Source organism: Pavona decussata, unplaced genomic scaffold, assembly GCF_977016875.1.
Source record: "Pavona decussata unplaced genomic scaffold, jaPavDecu1.1 SCAFFOLD_175, whole genome shotgun sequence".
Taxonomy (NCBI): Eukaryota; Metazoa; Cnidaria; class Anthozoa; order Scleractinia; family Agariciidae; genus Pavona; species Pavona decussata.
Window position 1 is genome coordinate 4,619,985 of NW_028145586.1, and position 16,765 is coordinate 4,636,749.

Consider the following 16,765-nt stretch of genomic DNA (forward strand, 5'->3'; position numbering starts at 1 on the left):
CTCAATTTCAACTTTCTGCACTGTTTGGGATTAATTGACGTGCTCTCAGCTAATGAGCATGCTGAAATTTTTGTATTTTAATTTTTTTTAATTTTTGTATTACGGCACCATTGCTTCACATGAGTCGAACCTAATTACGGTTTAGGTCGACCAAAATTAATTAAGTTCGTCCAGCCGGGCAAACCGTCGAACTTAATTAGTCGCCAGATCAAATAAAAAGGAAAGCGGTCAAGAAATACATGTCAAGGATATCAGACAATTACCAAAAGAAAGAATGAAAATATGGGTTTATTGGCAAAAAAAAAAAAAATAGAATTAAATAATATAATGAAGGATTTTCTTCAATAAATTTTGCATGTTTAATTTAAATTTATCGGTTTCGATTAGTTATCCATAGAAAACGACAATACAAATAAACGAATCAAAAATTATTATTGATGAAAAATACGGGTAGAATCATATTTAAGACAACGTTTCGGTGTCCTCATGACACCATCATCAGGTCAAAATATAATATTCGACAGATAACAAGAATATTAATGTTCAAGTCATGAGGACACCTATATGATTCTACCCGCATTTTCATCATCAAATCGATAACATTATCATGCTTTATAAAGATTATTATTATTGAGAATTAAGTGATAAGGTCTTGAAGGGAAACGTTTTTCTTTTTTGATCTGTGGCCTAGTTCTATTTTGAATTAAGCGAAAACCAAAATTCGAAGTTGGGTCATTTTTCAGCCCAGCACTAGCCCTGTTTTATTCAGAAAGACATTAAGGTAATTCATGCATTAGCTTCGGCTCATGTGAAGACGGGCGTTTGACCCAAGGTCAATCTTTAACCGTTCTTCACGCCTGGTGCGGTTCAGCCGATCCAAATATAATTAGTCGAACTCAAACACCGTACTTAACATGAGTCGAACACAATTCAACTAATTAACATGAATTGAGTTCGTGTGAAGTTCCGCGTTTGACCCAATCAAGAAAGAAGAAAATGTCTCATCGTTTAGCCGAGGCTTTACATTTGCCGCTATGGCTTATTTGATATGTTGGGAGAGAGACTATATTTTTCTCCTTCAATTTTGGTGTTACCAGAGACAATGTTTGATCATGTGGGCATTCAGTGATTCCCTATCCCAAGCCTATCTGACCGATTGCTCGGTAGTCTGGCAGGATACTAAACCATCGGATGCGTCCAAAGTCGAAAGAATTCAAGAAACAGCTGTCAGAGTCGTGCACCACGAGAAACGTAGTACCTAAGACGAGCTACTTTCCACAACTACTAGACTTGTGACTCTCTAAACCGAAAACCATAAAGCATGTCATTAATAGAGCTAATGTAATAAATGTACCAAGTGGATGTTCACAATAATTTATTAATTTATTTTTAAAAACGAAAGACCGCAGCCACGGCTTAGAAAATTGAAATTCTTTTCCTACTCGTTTCAAGAGAGTCACCTATCGAACACATTTAATAAAGAAACCAGTCCCACAGATATGACCCAAGTCTTAGATTCAGGAATTTTAGAAGCGAGGGTTTATAATAAAGAAAGGCGTAAAAGAAAGGATAAATGATATGGATAAGAGGGTTATTTTCTACACAAATTGTGTAAGCTTCGTTTCTTCGGTTCTACTTTGATAGGAGAAGAAGTTGAGCTGTCTACTATTCCCTCGTTGCTATGAAATTCATTAGATGATGTTCGTCTACGCAAGTTTGAATTGCAATTTAATCAGTTGGTTGGTTTCCTCCGCGAGCATACTGTGTGATTTATGTAAATAAGGTAGTGCGTGAGAGACATAACAAAATATCGTATTCAGTTAATGTCAATGATTAGCTTGATTGTTGGGTAATTTCTGTTTTAAGAGTTCAGAAGATACAGGATCGTGTTGCAGTTCAGTTTTCCCGTCGTTTTCGAAATAGACACAGGGCACCCAACGGATCGTTTTGGTAAATTACCTGTTGGGAAGGTCCTTAATCCCCTCCAATTTTCTGAGGGGAATTTTCACCTCGAACTTTCGTGATATGGAAAATTTAAGGCCTAGTGTTTTCGGATTGATAAAAATGTCGTTTCGAGTACCGAAAAAAGGTCAGCCAAGATTTTCGGAAAGGAAATAAGACCTGAGGTTTTCGGGAAATGGACAAAAATGCCCTAGTTATTTCGAAAAGACCGAAGTTCCCCTATAATGACCGAACAGATAAAAATGTTATAGCGCAGCCTAAAATGAACCCACAGAGCTTTAAAGGCACTCCAGATAGCCTAAAATAGCGTTTAAAAGGATCTGAGAGAAAACTGTCGTTGCCTTTTTGGGTGCCCCTGTAGACAGACACATTTTTAGAAAGAGTGAAAGAATCAAAGCGTCTATTTAAGGTACATGGGAGGAGAAAGACGTATGATGACGTTTTTTGGCTATCTTGCATCCGTAGTGATTGTTACATTTCAAGCACGTATTTCATAAGATAGATTCGCTGCACGGGTGATCAATTAATCTTTCTTTAAATTCAAGCTTTAATTATAAGCTTTAATTATAATTTTCTTCTCAGGTTTTACGTTATTCCATCAAGCCACTAAATTTATATATCAAGAAAGAAGGACTGGTCTGTTGGAGTTCTAGTAAATGCTTTCTCGTTCTTATCAACATTGGAGTTCGAGCTCCTCCCGCTACAGTTAAGATAACAGCAGAAACTCATCGGGGGTCTTAAACCATGCAACTCGTCCTAAAACATACGAATATTTATATTTCTAACTAGCCTGTCAGGAAAAGGCGCTGAAACATGCGATGTTTTTAAAATTAGTTTTCACCGAACTGCAAACCCGGCAAATTTATTTATAGGAGGTAAACGGTTACGGGTCATGGGTAACAGGTGATAGGTCAATGGTTGGCGGTATGAGGGCTGAGCGAATGACCAATACAGGCCGCCTGCCGCCTATTTTTGTAGCGCTAAGCAATATCAATACATTCCGTAATCCTGAAAGCTCGTTGTCATTGCCCTTGTGGTCACTGGTGAGTTGGTAGGAATTTTAAAGAAACTCAAGGGCAGATGATGAGCCATCAGTTGTTTAAACAGAGATCAACGTTAGATTGCTCGCATTTGAAAATTCACTAGGTCGTATTAATTATTATAGCAGTTTATCTTCTTAAATTTTCGGACTAATTTTACTGTAAAGCAATATAAAATGTATCAGTGAATCACTAAAATGTATCGATGAATCCTTCGCATTAAAACAGTCCTCTGTCTCTTTTCTCTAATTAGCTGATGTCATTCATATTTAATTTCATATTTTCGGATTGATTTTTTTTTTTTTTGCGTCTCCTTGCATCTCTTTACCTTTCAAGTTTACACTGAATCAAAAGGCACATGATTTTGCGACTAAACGTTTACACATCTCCATCCAAAATCGTGTTGAAATCAGAAGGGGTTAAAGTTCAATCGATCACTCATGTACTTTTAAAGGCATTCTCATCGACTGGGAGGACAAAAAATAAATCCAGCATTGTACAAAAAAAAAAAAAAGTACAGAACTGGCCAGCTTGTGGGAGGAGACCAAGGTGTATGCTTAATTTCATCGGTTCTACTCGGCAGGAGGAGAATAAGAGAATGACTCAGAATAACAAAACAAAAAATAATTTGTTTAATCAACACAACTTACCTCTAGCTTACAAATCATTCTAAGTAAATATAAGTCAAGTGTTAGTACCCATCAGGATGTGATTATTTGTTGCATTAGTTGGAGCTTTAATAACAGCTAACATTAATTTAACAAATAGACTCCAATTTGCCGTGCATCTGTACTCTGACAGAGCACAGATGACGTCAAAACAGAACGAAGACGTAGCTACCAGCAGCAGGCGAGTAGCGTAACTAATGTTCTTTGCACAAATTGACGTCCTCTGTGTGTTATCAGAGTACAGACCCACGGCAAAATGGAATCTATTTGTTTTATACAATAACCAAGACATTCCAACACAATTCGTGAGCGACCATCGCGTTGACTGAGCTGAGTCAAAAACTTTCCAGCAAACTTTTAGAGTACTACTACACTCATGGAGTTGTGATCCTCTAAAGGATTTCCCTAACAATATATATTTTCAGAACTAACCTTTCTACCAGGAGGAAATCCTTACCCCAAAATATTGCAGCATGTCACTCGCTTCACTGCGATTTGTGGTCGATTACTCGCCATTACCGGATTTCTATCGAAGACATATTTGGACAAATATTTCCTTCCTTTTCACATCACAACAAAGTTATGGCTTTGTTTCCCTTGTTGAGGTCACTTGCAACGGTCTTTGTCCAATTTTTCATCGGACAGTTTTACGTTCTTGTGAAAATTTGCCTATGTTTGTTTGGAAAACTTTGTTGATCAGTTACTCTGGCTGGACTCTAGCCTCTGATCACGTGCGCCGGTTACACCATTTGAGATATATAAGATAGCTGATTGGACACTCGAAAATAGGATGGTACTCAATGCTTCTAAAACGAAAAGTCTACTTGTAGCTGGCAAACGCCTAGAGAAGAAAACTCCACACAAGATTCTTAAAATTTCATGCAACGGTAGCGAGATTGAGAAAATTAGACAATTGCCTTAATTTTACCGAACATATTGATAATCTTTGCAAAAAAGTGTCAGAACGGATTGCAGTAATTAAGAAGATTAAGCGTAGTCTTCCCCTCGCAGAAGGTAATCTGTATGTTAACGCGTTGGTCAAGCCGATAACCCTGTACAGATCATGCGCATGGGGCACTGCGTCAGAAGAGAACGTCAAAGGTGAACCTAAACTGCAAAAGCGAGCAGTTCGTGTAATTTTGGAAGCAGATATCGGAGAAAAGTGTGAGATGCTATATAGACGGCATAATTGGCTGCCGCTCAAGGACGAATTAAATAAAAAAAAAATAAAACTTAAATATTTAGGCGCATCAAAAATGAAAACGAGTGCCCAAGGTATATAACGCAACTCGGCCCGTAATAGCAGAACTATTCGATATGGAAAGTACAACTTGGTGTGTCCTTACTATAACAGGGAAACAGACAGGATTTGTTCTTTTTAAGTTCGTGGGGTGAAACTCTGGAACAGCATTTCTTTCGATGTGCGCAAGAAGGAGACCATTGGCTCTTTTAAGTCTGCTTTTAAAAAATAACTTTTAGCTCATTAATTCTTAGTTTGTAGCGTGCATTACGTTCTTAACTAATATATTCAATCCATGTACATATTTTTAACTTCCACATATTTCAGCATTTTCAATTTTGAGTTTTGTAACCTACTGTCACTATGTTAGGTCTATTTTAAGTAACTGAATAATTTTTAAGGATAGAGGGCCACTAGTTTATCAGATACATTAATTGCCCGCGTAAAAGAACCTCAATTTTTCAATTTAGCCTAAATAGGTTCTTATATAAATGGTACTTAAAGCAAATTTAGGCTACCAAGGTTCTTAAAATAGGTTTTTGTATTTTCATATGAATTTCATCTAAATATATACTATATATTATATTATATTATATTATATTATATTATATTATATTATATTATATTATATTATATTATATTATATTATATTATATTATATTATATTATATTATATTATATTATATTATATTATATTATATTATATTATATTATATTATAAATATCATCTCATAATACAGTATAATGGCAAACACAATTGACATACAACATGGTACTTAAGCTTGAAAGAAAAAAAAAAGTTATGTCAAGTTACTTTTAAATAGATAATGATCTTAATTCAGCAATTTCTACCTATACACTTTCACAGCAACCCCACTGATAAGAACCTAACTTAAAATTTTAGCCTAAATAGGTTCTTATGTGGAGGGGGCTTAAAATGAAAATTTTAGCCTAACAAGTTCTTAAAACCCAGGTTCTTATACGCGGGCTATTACTGTATTCTGTTATGTGTTACCCTCCTTGAATAAAACTTACTTGCTTGCTTGCTTGCTTACTTGCTTACTTACTACACATCTAGCACACATTGATTTCAATTAAGGTGTGCCACAAGGTTCCTCTCTTGGCAGTCGTCTCTTTGTCATCAGTATGCAAGTGAGCTGTTCAGTGCATTCGAAAGACATCTAACAGCTTTGCAGGCGACCGCAGATGACACACAGTTGTGCATTCCAGTCCGGAATCAGGTGCTATACAATGTGCATCTCTTTGCTCCTCAGTGAGATTATTTTCAAAATTTTCTTGGGGGTAAAAAATCTAAGTTGCTGCTTTGACACTTAACTCCCACGCGCATATCTCGTTTCTCGCGCTCAAATCACAGACCCTAATCGGTGATAAACTCAAAAATAATTTGAAGCGTTCTAAGCAAGTATTGTTGTAATCCCAGATCTCAAAGACCATGCAATGATAAGCAGTATTGTGAATGATAAAGTAAACCCGTAAGACGCACCTACAAAAAGTAATCTTAATTGGTAAATAATAATGCGTGTAAGTACCATTCCCTGCATGTCATGGCGGCTTTCGCTACACTAAACGACAAGCTGGAGTAATGGACTCTACTGATCTCTCAAGCTAATGAAGAAGAAAGTATGGTCCAAGGATGTCCTCAACACTTTTAGGTAGCAAGAGTCTTCGAACAGGAGGAAAACTATTTAACAAATAGATTATGACCTCGAGATTTCTATCGCGTGATAATCGAGAAATCGAGAGCGAATAATCTAATTGTAGTATAAATCTACTAGTCGTTAAAAATTAAACAAGTAAATTATCTATATGCTCGTCGCAGACACTTCGAAAACGCGACGAAGCGGCCGCCATTTTGTTGAAAACCGCTACTCACTATCTATCACAGAATAGATAGCGAGTGATAGGCATTCGTGATAGAACACTAGTACATTTATGCTAATAATGTTTAGACCAATGAAGAAATTGAAAATTAAATTGCGCTTAGTCACTGTCTTCAACGCCTTCGATTCCCCGCCTAAAATGCTACCTTGCCACCCGGACGACCTGCAAAAGATAGGTTGACAACATTCGATGAGGAAGTGGAAATTGGAAGAGGAAATGTTGGCTTTCATTAATAATTACTAAAGTAATATATAATTAAAATAAGAACCTTCCCAGAATACCTTGCACCTGATAAAATTTGAACGCAAAATAACTGTCAGCTTGATGTCCAAAAGGGTGCGACTCAACGTGGAAATAATGCATGCCAACAAATATCTGTCATGCCAAACTAAGGACGATTACGTCATAAGTGTTTTACTTCACTATGAGAATTGGGTGTCATAAACTGGAAAAAAAAAGAACATGGTTGGAAGGCTCTTTATGAGGGTTACTCAAAATTGGACCTCTCACTCGTTTTTAAAATCTTAAGGGGGCAAAGAGTAACTGTGAAGATAAGGAAGACCGAGTACTAGTCATTTTGGATGGCCATATCTTCGCCAGTTGGAGGCACGAGGCAACCAAAGTCAATATGTTAATAGAATTCCCTGTAAAGAACGTTATTCAGAATCCTTGTCATTTTGACGTCATCGGTCACGTGACCGCGCTGCACGGAAAATTCCAGTGCCTTGTAAGACTACGTTAATTGTCTAATTAGCTCTTCTTCATTTCTCATTTGATCTTCTTCGGACGTGTTAACTCTCTCTTCGACTTCTTGCTCTGCTTCCGTAGATTCAAGTGATTCTTTAAGCGACTTGACTTTCTCGCATAGTAAAGAGATTTCTGCATTTTTTTGGTCGAGTTCAGCTTTTTTATTATTTAGTCACCTCGTGTTGGCTTCTTTTTTGCTTCCAAGCGTCGGTCTCTGTTCCAAGAGTTCGAGATAAACCGAATCGCCATCTTGATCGCTTGTAGAACTGCCTTCCCTCGCTCTCTTTCCTTTATTTATATTTGGAGTTTTTCACATCCTTTTACTCTTTTGTAAGTTTTGACGAAATAATAAGGCAAGAGAGTTCTAGAGAGATTAATTAGGTTCGTTTTGTACGAATTTTTATCGGAGCGCCAAAGCACATTTTCGACACTCTAGCGACTCATCTCTTGTGTCATTTCCTTAATTTAATACCTCACCTAAGTAAAAACGTATTTGTTGGCGTAATATGCTCTATTACACTAGTTTCATAAAGAAGTCCGTCGCTCCTGTGGAGGTCTAAGTCTCCTCTCTTCAAATTTTAAAACAATAAATTTGCCTTGTTGAATAACTTAGTTAGAAGATAGTGTTTGGAAGCGGCTATAATTACCACATGGTGAGATATAAACTGATGTGGATAAGACACCACGATCGCGAAATGCAAATTGCCAATTTTTTGGGAAGGACACAACGGTTAATCAGAAAAGTCGTGCCTAAGAGCAAAGCAGTGACGCTGGTTTTGAAAAAAATATCAAGTCTTTGATATTGTTTCTTCCTAGTTTCTTGGACAATAATCAGTTGAACAGCTTGAATGAAGGAGTTTTTGATTCCAATTCTCAACTGCTTTGGCTGTAAGTAGAGTTCTTTATCGTAAAGGAATGTTAAGTAATAAGGTTACGTTAACTACGCAGTTGCATTAACAAATAAACCTCCAGTTGCGCTTCAATGTATGTAGTGACTATTTTTAATCCTAACTGAGGAACTTAGATAACAACGAACTAGAAGACTTACCTGCAGGGGTGTTTGATCAACTGTCTCAACTGGGACGTTTGTAAGTACAACTTTAAAGAACTGTAAAGAACGTTTTTCAGAATCCTTGTCATTTTGACGTCATCGGTCACGTGACCGCGCTGCACTGACAATTCCAGTGCCTTGTAAAACTACGTTAATTGTCTAATTAGCTCTTCTTTATTTCTCATTTGATCTTCTTCGGACGTGTTAACTCTCTCTTCGACTTCTTGCTCTGCTTCCGTAGATTCAAGTGATTCTTTAAGCGACTTGACTTTCTCGCATAGTAAAGAGATTTCTGCATTTTTTTGGTCGAGTTCAGCTTTTTTATTATTTAGTCACCTCGTGTTGGCTTCTTTTTTGCTTCCAAGCGTCGGTCTCTGTTCCAAGAGTTCGAGATAAACCGAATCGCCATCTTGATCGCTTGTAGAACTACCTTCCCTCGCTCTCTTTCCTTTATTTATATTTGGAGTTTTTCACATCCTTTTACTCTTTTGAAAGTTTTGACGAAATAATAAGGCAAGAGAGTTCTAGAGAGATTAATTAGGTTCGTTTTGTACGAATTTTTATCGGAGCGCCAAAGCACATTTCCGACACTGTAGCGACTCATCTCTAGTGTCATTTCCTTAATTTAATACCTCACCTAAGTAAAAACGTATTTGTTGGCGTAATATGCTCTATTACACTAGTTTCATAAAGAAGTCCGTTGCTCCTGTGGAGGTCTAAGTCTCCTCTCTTCAAATTTTAAAACAATAAATTTGCCTTGTTGAATAACTTAGTTAGAAGATAGTGTTTGGAAGCGGCTATAATTACCACATGGTGAGATATAAACTGATGTGGATAAGACACCACGATCGCGAAATGCAAATTGCCAATTTTTTGGGAAGGACACAACGGTTAATCAGAAAAGTCGTGCCTAAGAGCAAAGCAGTGACGCTGGTTTTGAAAAAAATATCAAGTCTTTGATATTGTTTCTTCCTAGTTTCTTGGACAATAATCAGTTGAACAGCTTGAATGAAGGAGTTTTTGATTCCAATTCTCAACTGTTTTGGCTGTAAGTAGAGTTCTTTATCGTAAAGGAATGTTAAGTAATAAGGTTACGTTAACTACGCAGTTGTATTAACAAATAAACCTCCAGTTGCGCTTCAATGTATGTAGTGACTATTTTTAATCCTAACTGAGGAACTTAGATAACAACGAACTAGAAGACTTACCTGCAGGGGTGTTTGATCAACTGTCTCAACTGGGACGTTTGTAAGTACAAGTTTAAAGAACTGTAAAGAACGTTTTTCAGAATCCTTGTCATTTTGACGTCATCGGTCACGTGACCGCGTTGCACTGACAATTCCAGTGCCTTGTAAAACTACGTTAATTGTTAATTAGCTCTTCTTCATTTCTCATTTGATCTTCTTCGGACGTGTTAACTCTCTCTTCGACTTCTTGCTCTGCTTCCGTAGATTCAAGTGATTCTTTAAGCGACTTGACTTTCTCGCATAGTAAAGAGATTTCTGCATTTTTTTGGTCGAGTTCAGCTTTTTTATTATTTAGTCACCTCGTGTTGGCTTCTTTTTTGCTTCCAAGCGTCGGTCTCTGTTCCAAGAGTTCGAGATAAACCGAATCGCCATCTTGATCGCTTGTAGAACTGCCTTCCCTCGCTCTCTTTCCTTTATTTATATTTGGAGTTTTTCACATCCTTTTACTCTTTTGTAAGTTTTGACGAAATAATAAGGCAAGAGAGTTCCAGGAAGATTAATAAGGTTTGTTTTGTATGAATTTTTATCGGAGCGCCAAAGCACACTTCCGACACTGTAGCGCCTCATCTCCAGTTTCATTTCCTTAATTTAATATCTCACCTAAGTAAAAACGTATTTGCTGGCGTAATATGCTCTATTACACTAGTTTCATAAAGAAGTCCGTTGCTCCTGTGGAAGTCTAAGTCTCTTCTCTTCAAATTTTAAAACAGGAAATTTGCCTTGTTGAGTAAATTAGTTAGAAGATAGTGTTTGGAAGCGGCTATAATTACCACATGGTGAGATATAAACTGATGTGGATAAGACACCACGATCGCAAAATGCAAAGGTCACAACGGTTAATCAGAAACGTCGTGCCTAAGAGCAAAGCAAAGACTCTTTTGTAGTGACGCCGGTTTTTGAAAAAATATTCGCCAAATGGAGCTAATCATGATCATAAAGAGAAAATATATCAAAATATGCGTTTCCCGCATCCCTTACTCCTCACCAAAACTTCTTCCCACCCCACCCCCCACCCCTCACCGCTCAACCCTCTCTGCTCACGTCTGACTTAGTAGACTTGTCGTTTCTAAAGGATTTAAACATAATACAGTTATTCCCCTGTAGATACGCTTCCATATAAGTTATATAGGCATGTGTAACCCCAAGGGACATGAGTGTTATCGACTTAGGGCTCAGGGGCGGATTCATTAAACCAGATAAGGATAAGTGTTTCCTAACATTCGGAAAAAAATATTGTAGCAATGGCTGTCCATTTAGGCGTCAGGTTAAGTCAAGATAACGTTTGTAGGGAAATTCAAATCTATTAGCCCGCATATATATGATAAAGGGTTTCAAGGTGGGAAACGCACATCCATATCCTCACCTTAAATTAAAGATTCACGAAGATTATTCAATACTACAAATTAAATGCACAGGTTTTCCTTAATTTAACTAAACTTTCAATAGCTTAAATATGGTTAACTATTAAGTGGAATGAAATAATTTGTAGCGTTTGAAAAGTGTTAAGTTCCTTTATTATTTCATTCGTTAAGTCGTCGCGCAGTTTTAAGTACTTTGAAACAATCAATGACTGGTAGCCATAAATACGAAATTTACAGCACCACTTAGCAAAACAGATTAATAGAAAAAACAAATGTAACAACAAATTTTAGCTCTACACTGTTATTGTTTTTAATAGATCGCTACGTGGCAACACTTATTTTGTCAGCCAGTTAAGTCAAACTGTTCTTCGTCTACAAAACAATGATTCCACCTATAATCACGCAATTCTGTTGCTTGTGGTGCGTAATATATAATTATCCAATAACATTAGTCAGTAGGCTGATAGTAACAAGCTCTTTTTTCTTGTTTTTGATAGATCTCTAAGTAAGAACCTGTTGACGAACTTGCCTTCAGGAGTCTTCAATAATAACACTCAGCTGGAAAGGCTGTGAGTTGTTTTCCTGACTTGTCCAAAAAATGAAAAAAAAAAAGGAAAAATATATTCCGACTCGAATTATGCAAGCTTGTTTTTTGTTGTGGGCTTTATACGATTATTCAATATCACGCATACGTAGACTGCTAGTTACCAAGTCATTGATATTGTTTCTTCCTAGTTTCTTGGACAATAATCAGTTGAACAGCTTGAATGAAGGAGTTTTTGATTCCAATTCTCAACTGTTTTGGCTGTAAGTAGAGTTCTTTATCGTAAAGGAATGTTGAGTAATGAGGCTACGTCATGTTAACTATGCAGTTGTATTAATAAGTAAACTGCCAGTTGCGCTTCAATTTATGTAGTGACTATTTTTAATTCTAACAGGAACTTAGATAACAACGAACTAGAAGACTTACCTGCAGGGGTGTTTGATCGACTCACTCAACTGAGACGTTTGTAAGTACAACTTTTGCCATAAAACAGACAGAATGTTATCCCGTTACATTATATAGTCTTATATTCCATAAAAGTAACACGTTATCTGAAAGTTACCTTCAATTTATAACTTACATCTTGACAGAAATCTGAATGACAACCAGTTGAAAGTCTTGCCCCCAGGTGTTTTTGATAACAATATTCGGCTGGGACTGGAGTTGTAAGTAGACCTTTTTCTTCGATAAATAACAAGAAAACCTCTGGATTTTGGAAGCCAAGCTGAAGCCTTATCTTTCCTACGTCTGTAAAAAGTGTCAAAAATCTTGTTTCAGTACAAACCGCTCGTCAGCCGCCTCTTGTTTAATTTAGGGAGCTTAAAGCCAGCGAAAAACTTGGCGATTTTATACGCCGGTCGCCGTGATCGGCGAAAATAGCCAGGTATGCCCGGTGCAGCGATTGCAATTTTCGCCGATCGCGGCGATCGGCGTATAAAATGGCCCGTATCTGACATGTCAGATATTGGCGATTAAATTCGCCGGCATTCACCAAGTGTGCCCGTTCCTGCGATTTTCTACGTTTATTGCTGCGAATCGCCAGTAAAGGCATCCCATCAGGTTGGAGATTTTATCACGAGTTTTCAAAATGCCACATATCGCCGCGATCGGCGAAAAAAATCGCCAGGTGTGTCCGCATCACTCGGTGGGGAAACTCTCTTGCGATTTTCGCTGGTGATTAAATTCGCCTCGATCGGCGTATAAAATCGCCAGGTGTGTCGCTGGCTTAAGCCAGCGACACACCTGGCGATTTTGATCGGCAGCGAAAATCGCAAGAGAGTTTCCCCACCGATTGATGCGGGCACAACTGGCGATTTTTTTCGCCGATCGCGGCGATGTGGCACTTCAGCCTTGTTCCCGGGCTCCATCGAGGGGCGTTTTGAGAAGTCATGTGATAACATCGCCCAACCTGATTGGTTGAATTTACTGGCGATTCGCAGCAATAAACGTAGGAAATCGCTGGAACGGTCACACTTGGCGAATGCCGGCGAATTTAATCGCCGATATCTGACATGTCAGATATCGGCGAAAATCGAAATCGCTGCACCAGTCACACCTGGCGATTTTCCCCGATCGCGCCGATCGGCGTATAAAATCGCCAGGTGTGTCGCTGGCTTTAAGCAACGGGGACGGTGACGGCAACGACAATGCCGCAAAACAATAGGTTTAACGAACAAAAACAATCGACCTGCACGTGCGTTTTAAATTTTGGTACATTTCTTCTACCGTCCTTTGCAAAACGACAACGTGAAATAACCAAATTCAAGGTTCTGTGGAGGACGCGAGTACACGACAATAAATTTTTCATTTTCTTTCTTAACCTGAACGCCACTCCTACCAATTTGGTTCCTAGTGGGTAGAATTTGAACGAGTTGAAATAATCGCGAAGTAGCGCAACTGAAAAGTTATATTTTTCCGGTGTCGTTTTCGCTGGCGTTGCCGTCCTCGCTCACTGATTGGTTGAATGCTGTGTTTCCATGTCTTTGTGGTAGCACGCTAAAATGCTCATTTATTTCTCTGGGAGGGAACCTTTAAGTTTTACAAGCCCCATGGTTTTTAGTAGGTTTCCTCGCCTTTTCTATCTCTTGTACTTTAGTCACTGTAACTTTGTAATCATTTGTAACCATTGTAATCATTGTAATCATTGTAATTTATTAATCATTGTAACTTAATTGTGTGTGGCAAATAAACTAAATAACAACAATAAATAAATAGTAATAAAAATTAAAAAAATTGGTATAGAATAGAAATGGAAAACAGTTTTTGCGTGAAAGCAGAGTATGTTATAGAAACGTGATTAACCGATAGGTTGCTAGCAGCTTGGGTCCATGTCATTAATGAAGAGTAAAAACTAATGAAACTGATAACCAAATTACGTTTCTATTTGTCTTTGGCAGGGAATGGGCATCATGGGTGCTACCAAACCTAGATCCTGAATCTCACGATAAAGAGGAATATCCATATGGACTGTACGTAAATTCATATTAGACTTATTTCATCAGCTTAGTTTGTGTTGTTAGGCTAAGACCACAAACGACGCCTCAGGCTTGTCAGTATGCATCTATATGAAATCCTTTTCTCGAGACGTGCCGACTGATACCGACAATGTGTCAATAATTTCCAGCGCTTACGACAAAACTGCGTTTGTGTAATAGCAATTTCAATTTCAATTTAGCGCTGATAAGTAATTTAAAGGGTTAACATAGTAGGAAGGTAAACAAGAAACACCAGCAGCAAAATTGTTAAACAGCCTTGTAAGACCAGATTAAAGGCTTTACATTCTCACCTAAAGAATTTGTTATTTTTTCAAACGTAAACAACTTTTTGTGTGTCTTAAAATCACGACCCGGCTATGTTACAGGAAGATGGATCACTAAGTGTTAAAATCAAGTAACGTTGATCTTAGTGAAGAGAAAATGTGTAATCAAAATTGTGTTATAACAAATTTTAATTTTTAGAGCCGCCTAAAACAAACACATAACGCGCGAATGAAACCATTGAATAATAGAAAAAACAACCCCTACGCGTTTCCATCAGGACCAAATATCTTTCAGTTGATCTATGTCTCGTTTGATCGCTATGTCTAGTTCAGATACTTAACGCTTTTGAACAAGTTAGTAAACATCGATAACAGTAGACGCTAAATCTCTAATTTGCGTTCAATATTAATAAACTTTTGAACAACCACCGATGGACAGTCTACGAAATGGCCTTTCTTTAGCAGAAAGTAAGTTAAATTTTTCATACGGCGCTTTAATACAACATTTTCGATATATTAAAATTCCAGCTTGCCTAAGAGGCTTGGGGAAAAAAACAAAAGACATAATCATTCTGAACCTCAATATAATTTTTGTTGTTTTAATACCCCAAGCCTCGTAGCCAAGCTAGAATTTTAATATATCGGAAATGGTCTATCCGTTGTCCTTTAAAGCCTAGGCTACAAGACCGTAAAGTGATATGGGTAATTTATTTTACCCTTTACGAAACCCACCCTCGGAAAAAATAAATCCCAAGGGAAAAGGTTTAGGGTATTTTTTCCAACCCTTTCGTACTGCTAACCGTAAACTTACAGACAACTTATAACATGTTACAGCTACCCATAAGACCTTTCGGTCTTGACGCATAAGCCTAAAGAGTACTCATGAACTGCATCCTATTGAAAAATTGTAATGAAATAAAAACGTGCTGGCCATCAAGGCTTTGTCAACTTGAGATAAAAATGCAGGGGATGTTTGTACAACATCAATAAGTTAACTAACAAATAACAGCAACTATGATTGTTTGTTGATAGATTTTTGTCAAATAACGAGCTGAAGAACTTGTCGTCTGGCGTTTTTGATAAGAATACTCGGCTGAAAACTTTGTAAGTTAAGTTATCGTTTTACTGTCGCACTCACCTACAGAAGTGAAATTCAGATAATTTAGACTGTTTAATGCGACTGTTATTTATTTATCTGCAACACGTAAATACAGCCATTGTTTCTGTGACAGTGTTATCTTTGTGTCATGTGTTTTGGCACGTAAAGTGTAAATTTTCTCTTACATACTGAACAGTTTGTGGATCTTTAGGTTGAGTGTATTCAAACCCAGGCATAACTAATCGATAATCAATGAAATCAATTGGTAATCAAGGAGTAATCGATGGGTAATCAGTTGATAAGTCATTGATTATTGGCGATGATCAATGAGTCATCGATGAGTAGTCGAAGCCCAAAAATTTTGTGGCCTATCGATGAGCGATGACATCGATTACTCACTGATGTTATTGATTACTCATCGATGACCCATCGATTGCTCATCGACTTTTATACCGCCTAGCCCTCCTTTAGACACAGCAGAACTTAGCCGCCAAGAAGCACTGCGCCTTTTGCGAGTGAACAAAATTCCAATCGCGCAGTTTGTTACCCACGTGATGGAAAGTTACCAAGGTAGAGGATCCGAAATTGTCAACAAACCTAAGAGGGAGGAGGGAAGAGAGCCCTACCGAGAGATAAAGAACTGACTTTAACAAGAAGATCCTATAGCAGATCTGAGAGGAAAGATAAAAGGTACATGAATCCCTTATGAACACGTGTTATTCAATCAATTCGCAAGAACTATTTCCGTTGCACAATCCATATGCGTTGTGTACTGTCATTAGTACACGGACGTCTTTCCGAGGAATGTTTTTACGAGATGTTTATTCATCAGCTTTGCATATAGATAAGTAAATAAATACTTGTTCAATTAAATTTACCTAATTTCATTTTGTCTTTGCTTTACAGGAAAAAGGAAACGAGCGGCTTCATCAACCACACATATTAAAATGAAATTTTCCCATCTACAAAAAATGGCCCATGAGGCCCTGTATAAAGGGAGGAGATATCCATCCCAAGGTGTGATAGGAGAATTTTCCAACCTTGACGGGACAACCGTCAAGGTTTGATTCAATAATAAACGACAACGAGATACGGGGGAACAAAATAGGACTTCTGAAGCTTAATTCACATGTACTGTAAACTGGA

The 16,765-nt window shown here is 37.6% G+C and overlaps 1 protein-coding gene across 1 annotated transcript in view; it reads left to right on the plus strand.

Moving 5' to 3' along the window:
• The window catches only part of LOC146463787 (uncharacterized), a 73,622-nt gene that overhangs the window by 55,941 nt on the left and 916 nt on the right, over nt 1–16,765 (plus strand). Inside the window, exons 9-12 of the mRNA XM_085084379.1 lie at nt 11,716–11,787; nt 11,954–12,025; nt 12,157–12,228; nt 14,159–14,230. Of these exons, the coding sequence (XP_084940505.1) occupies nt 11,716–11,787; nt 11,954–12,025; nt 12,157–12,228; nt 14,159–14,230 (288 nt within the window). The remainder of the gene's footprint in view (nt 1–11,715; nt 11,788–11,953; nt 12,026–12,156; nt 12,229–14,158; nt 14,231–16,765) is intronic.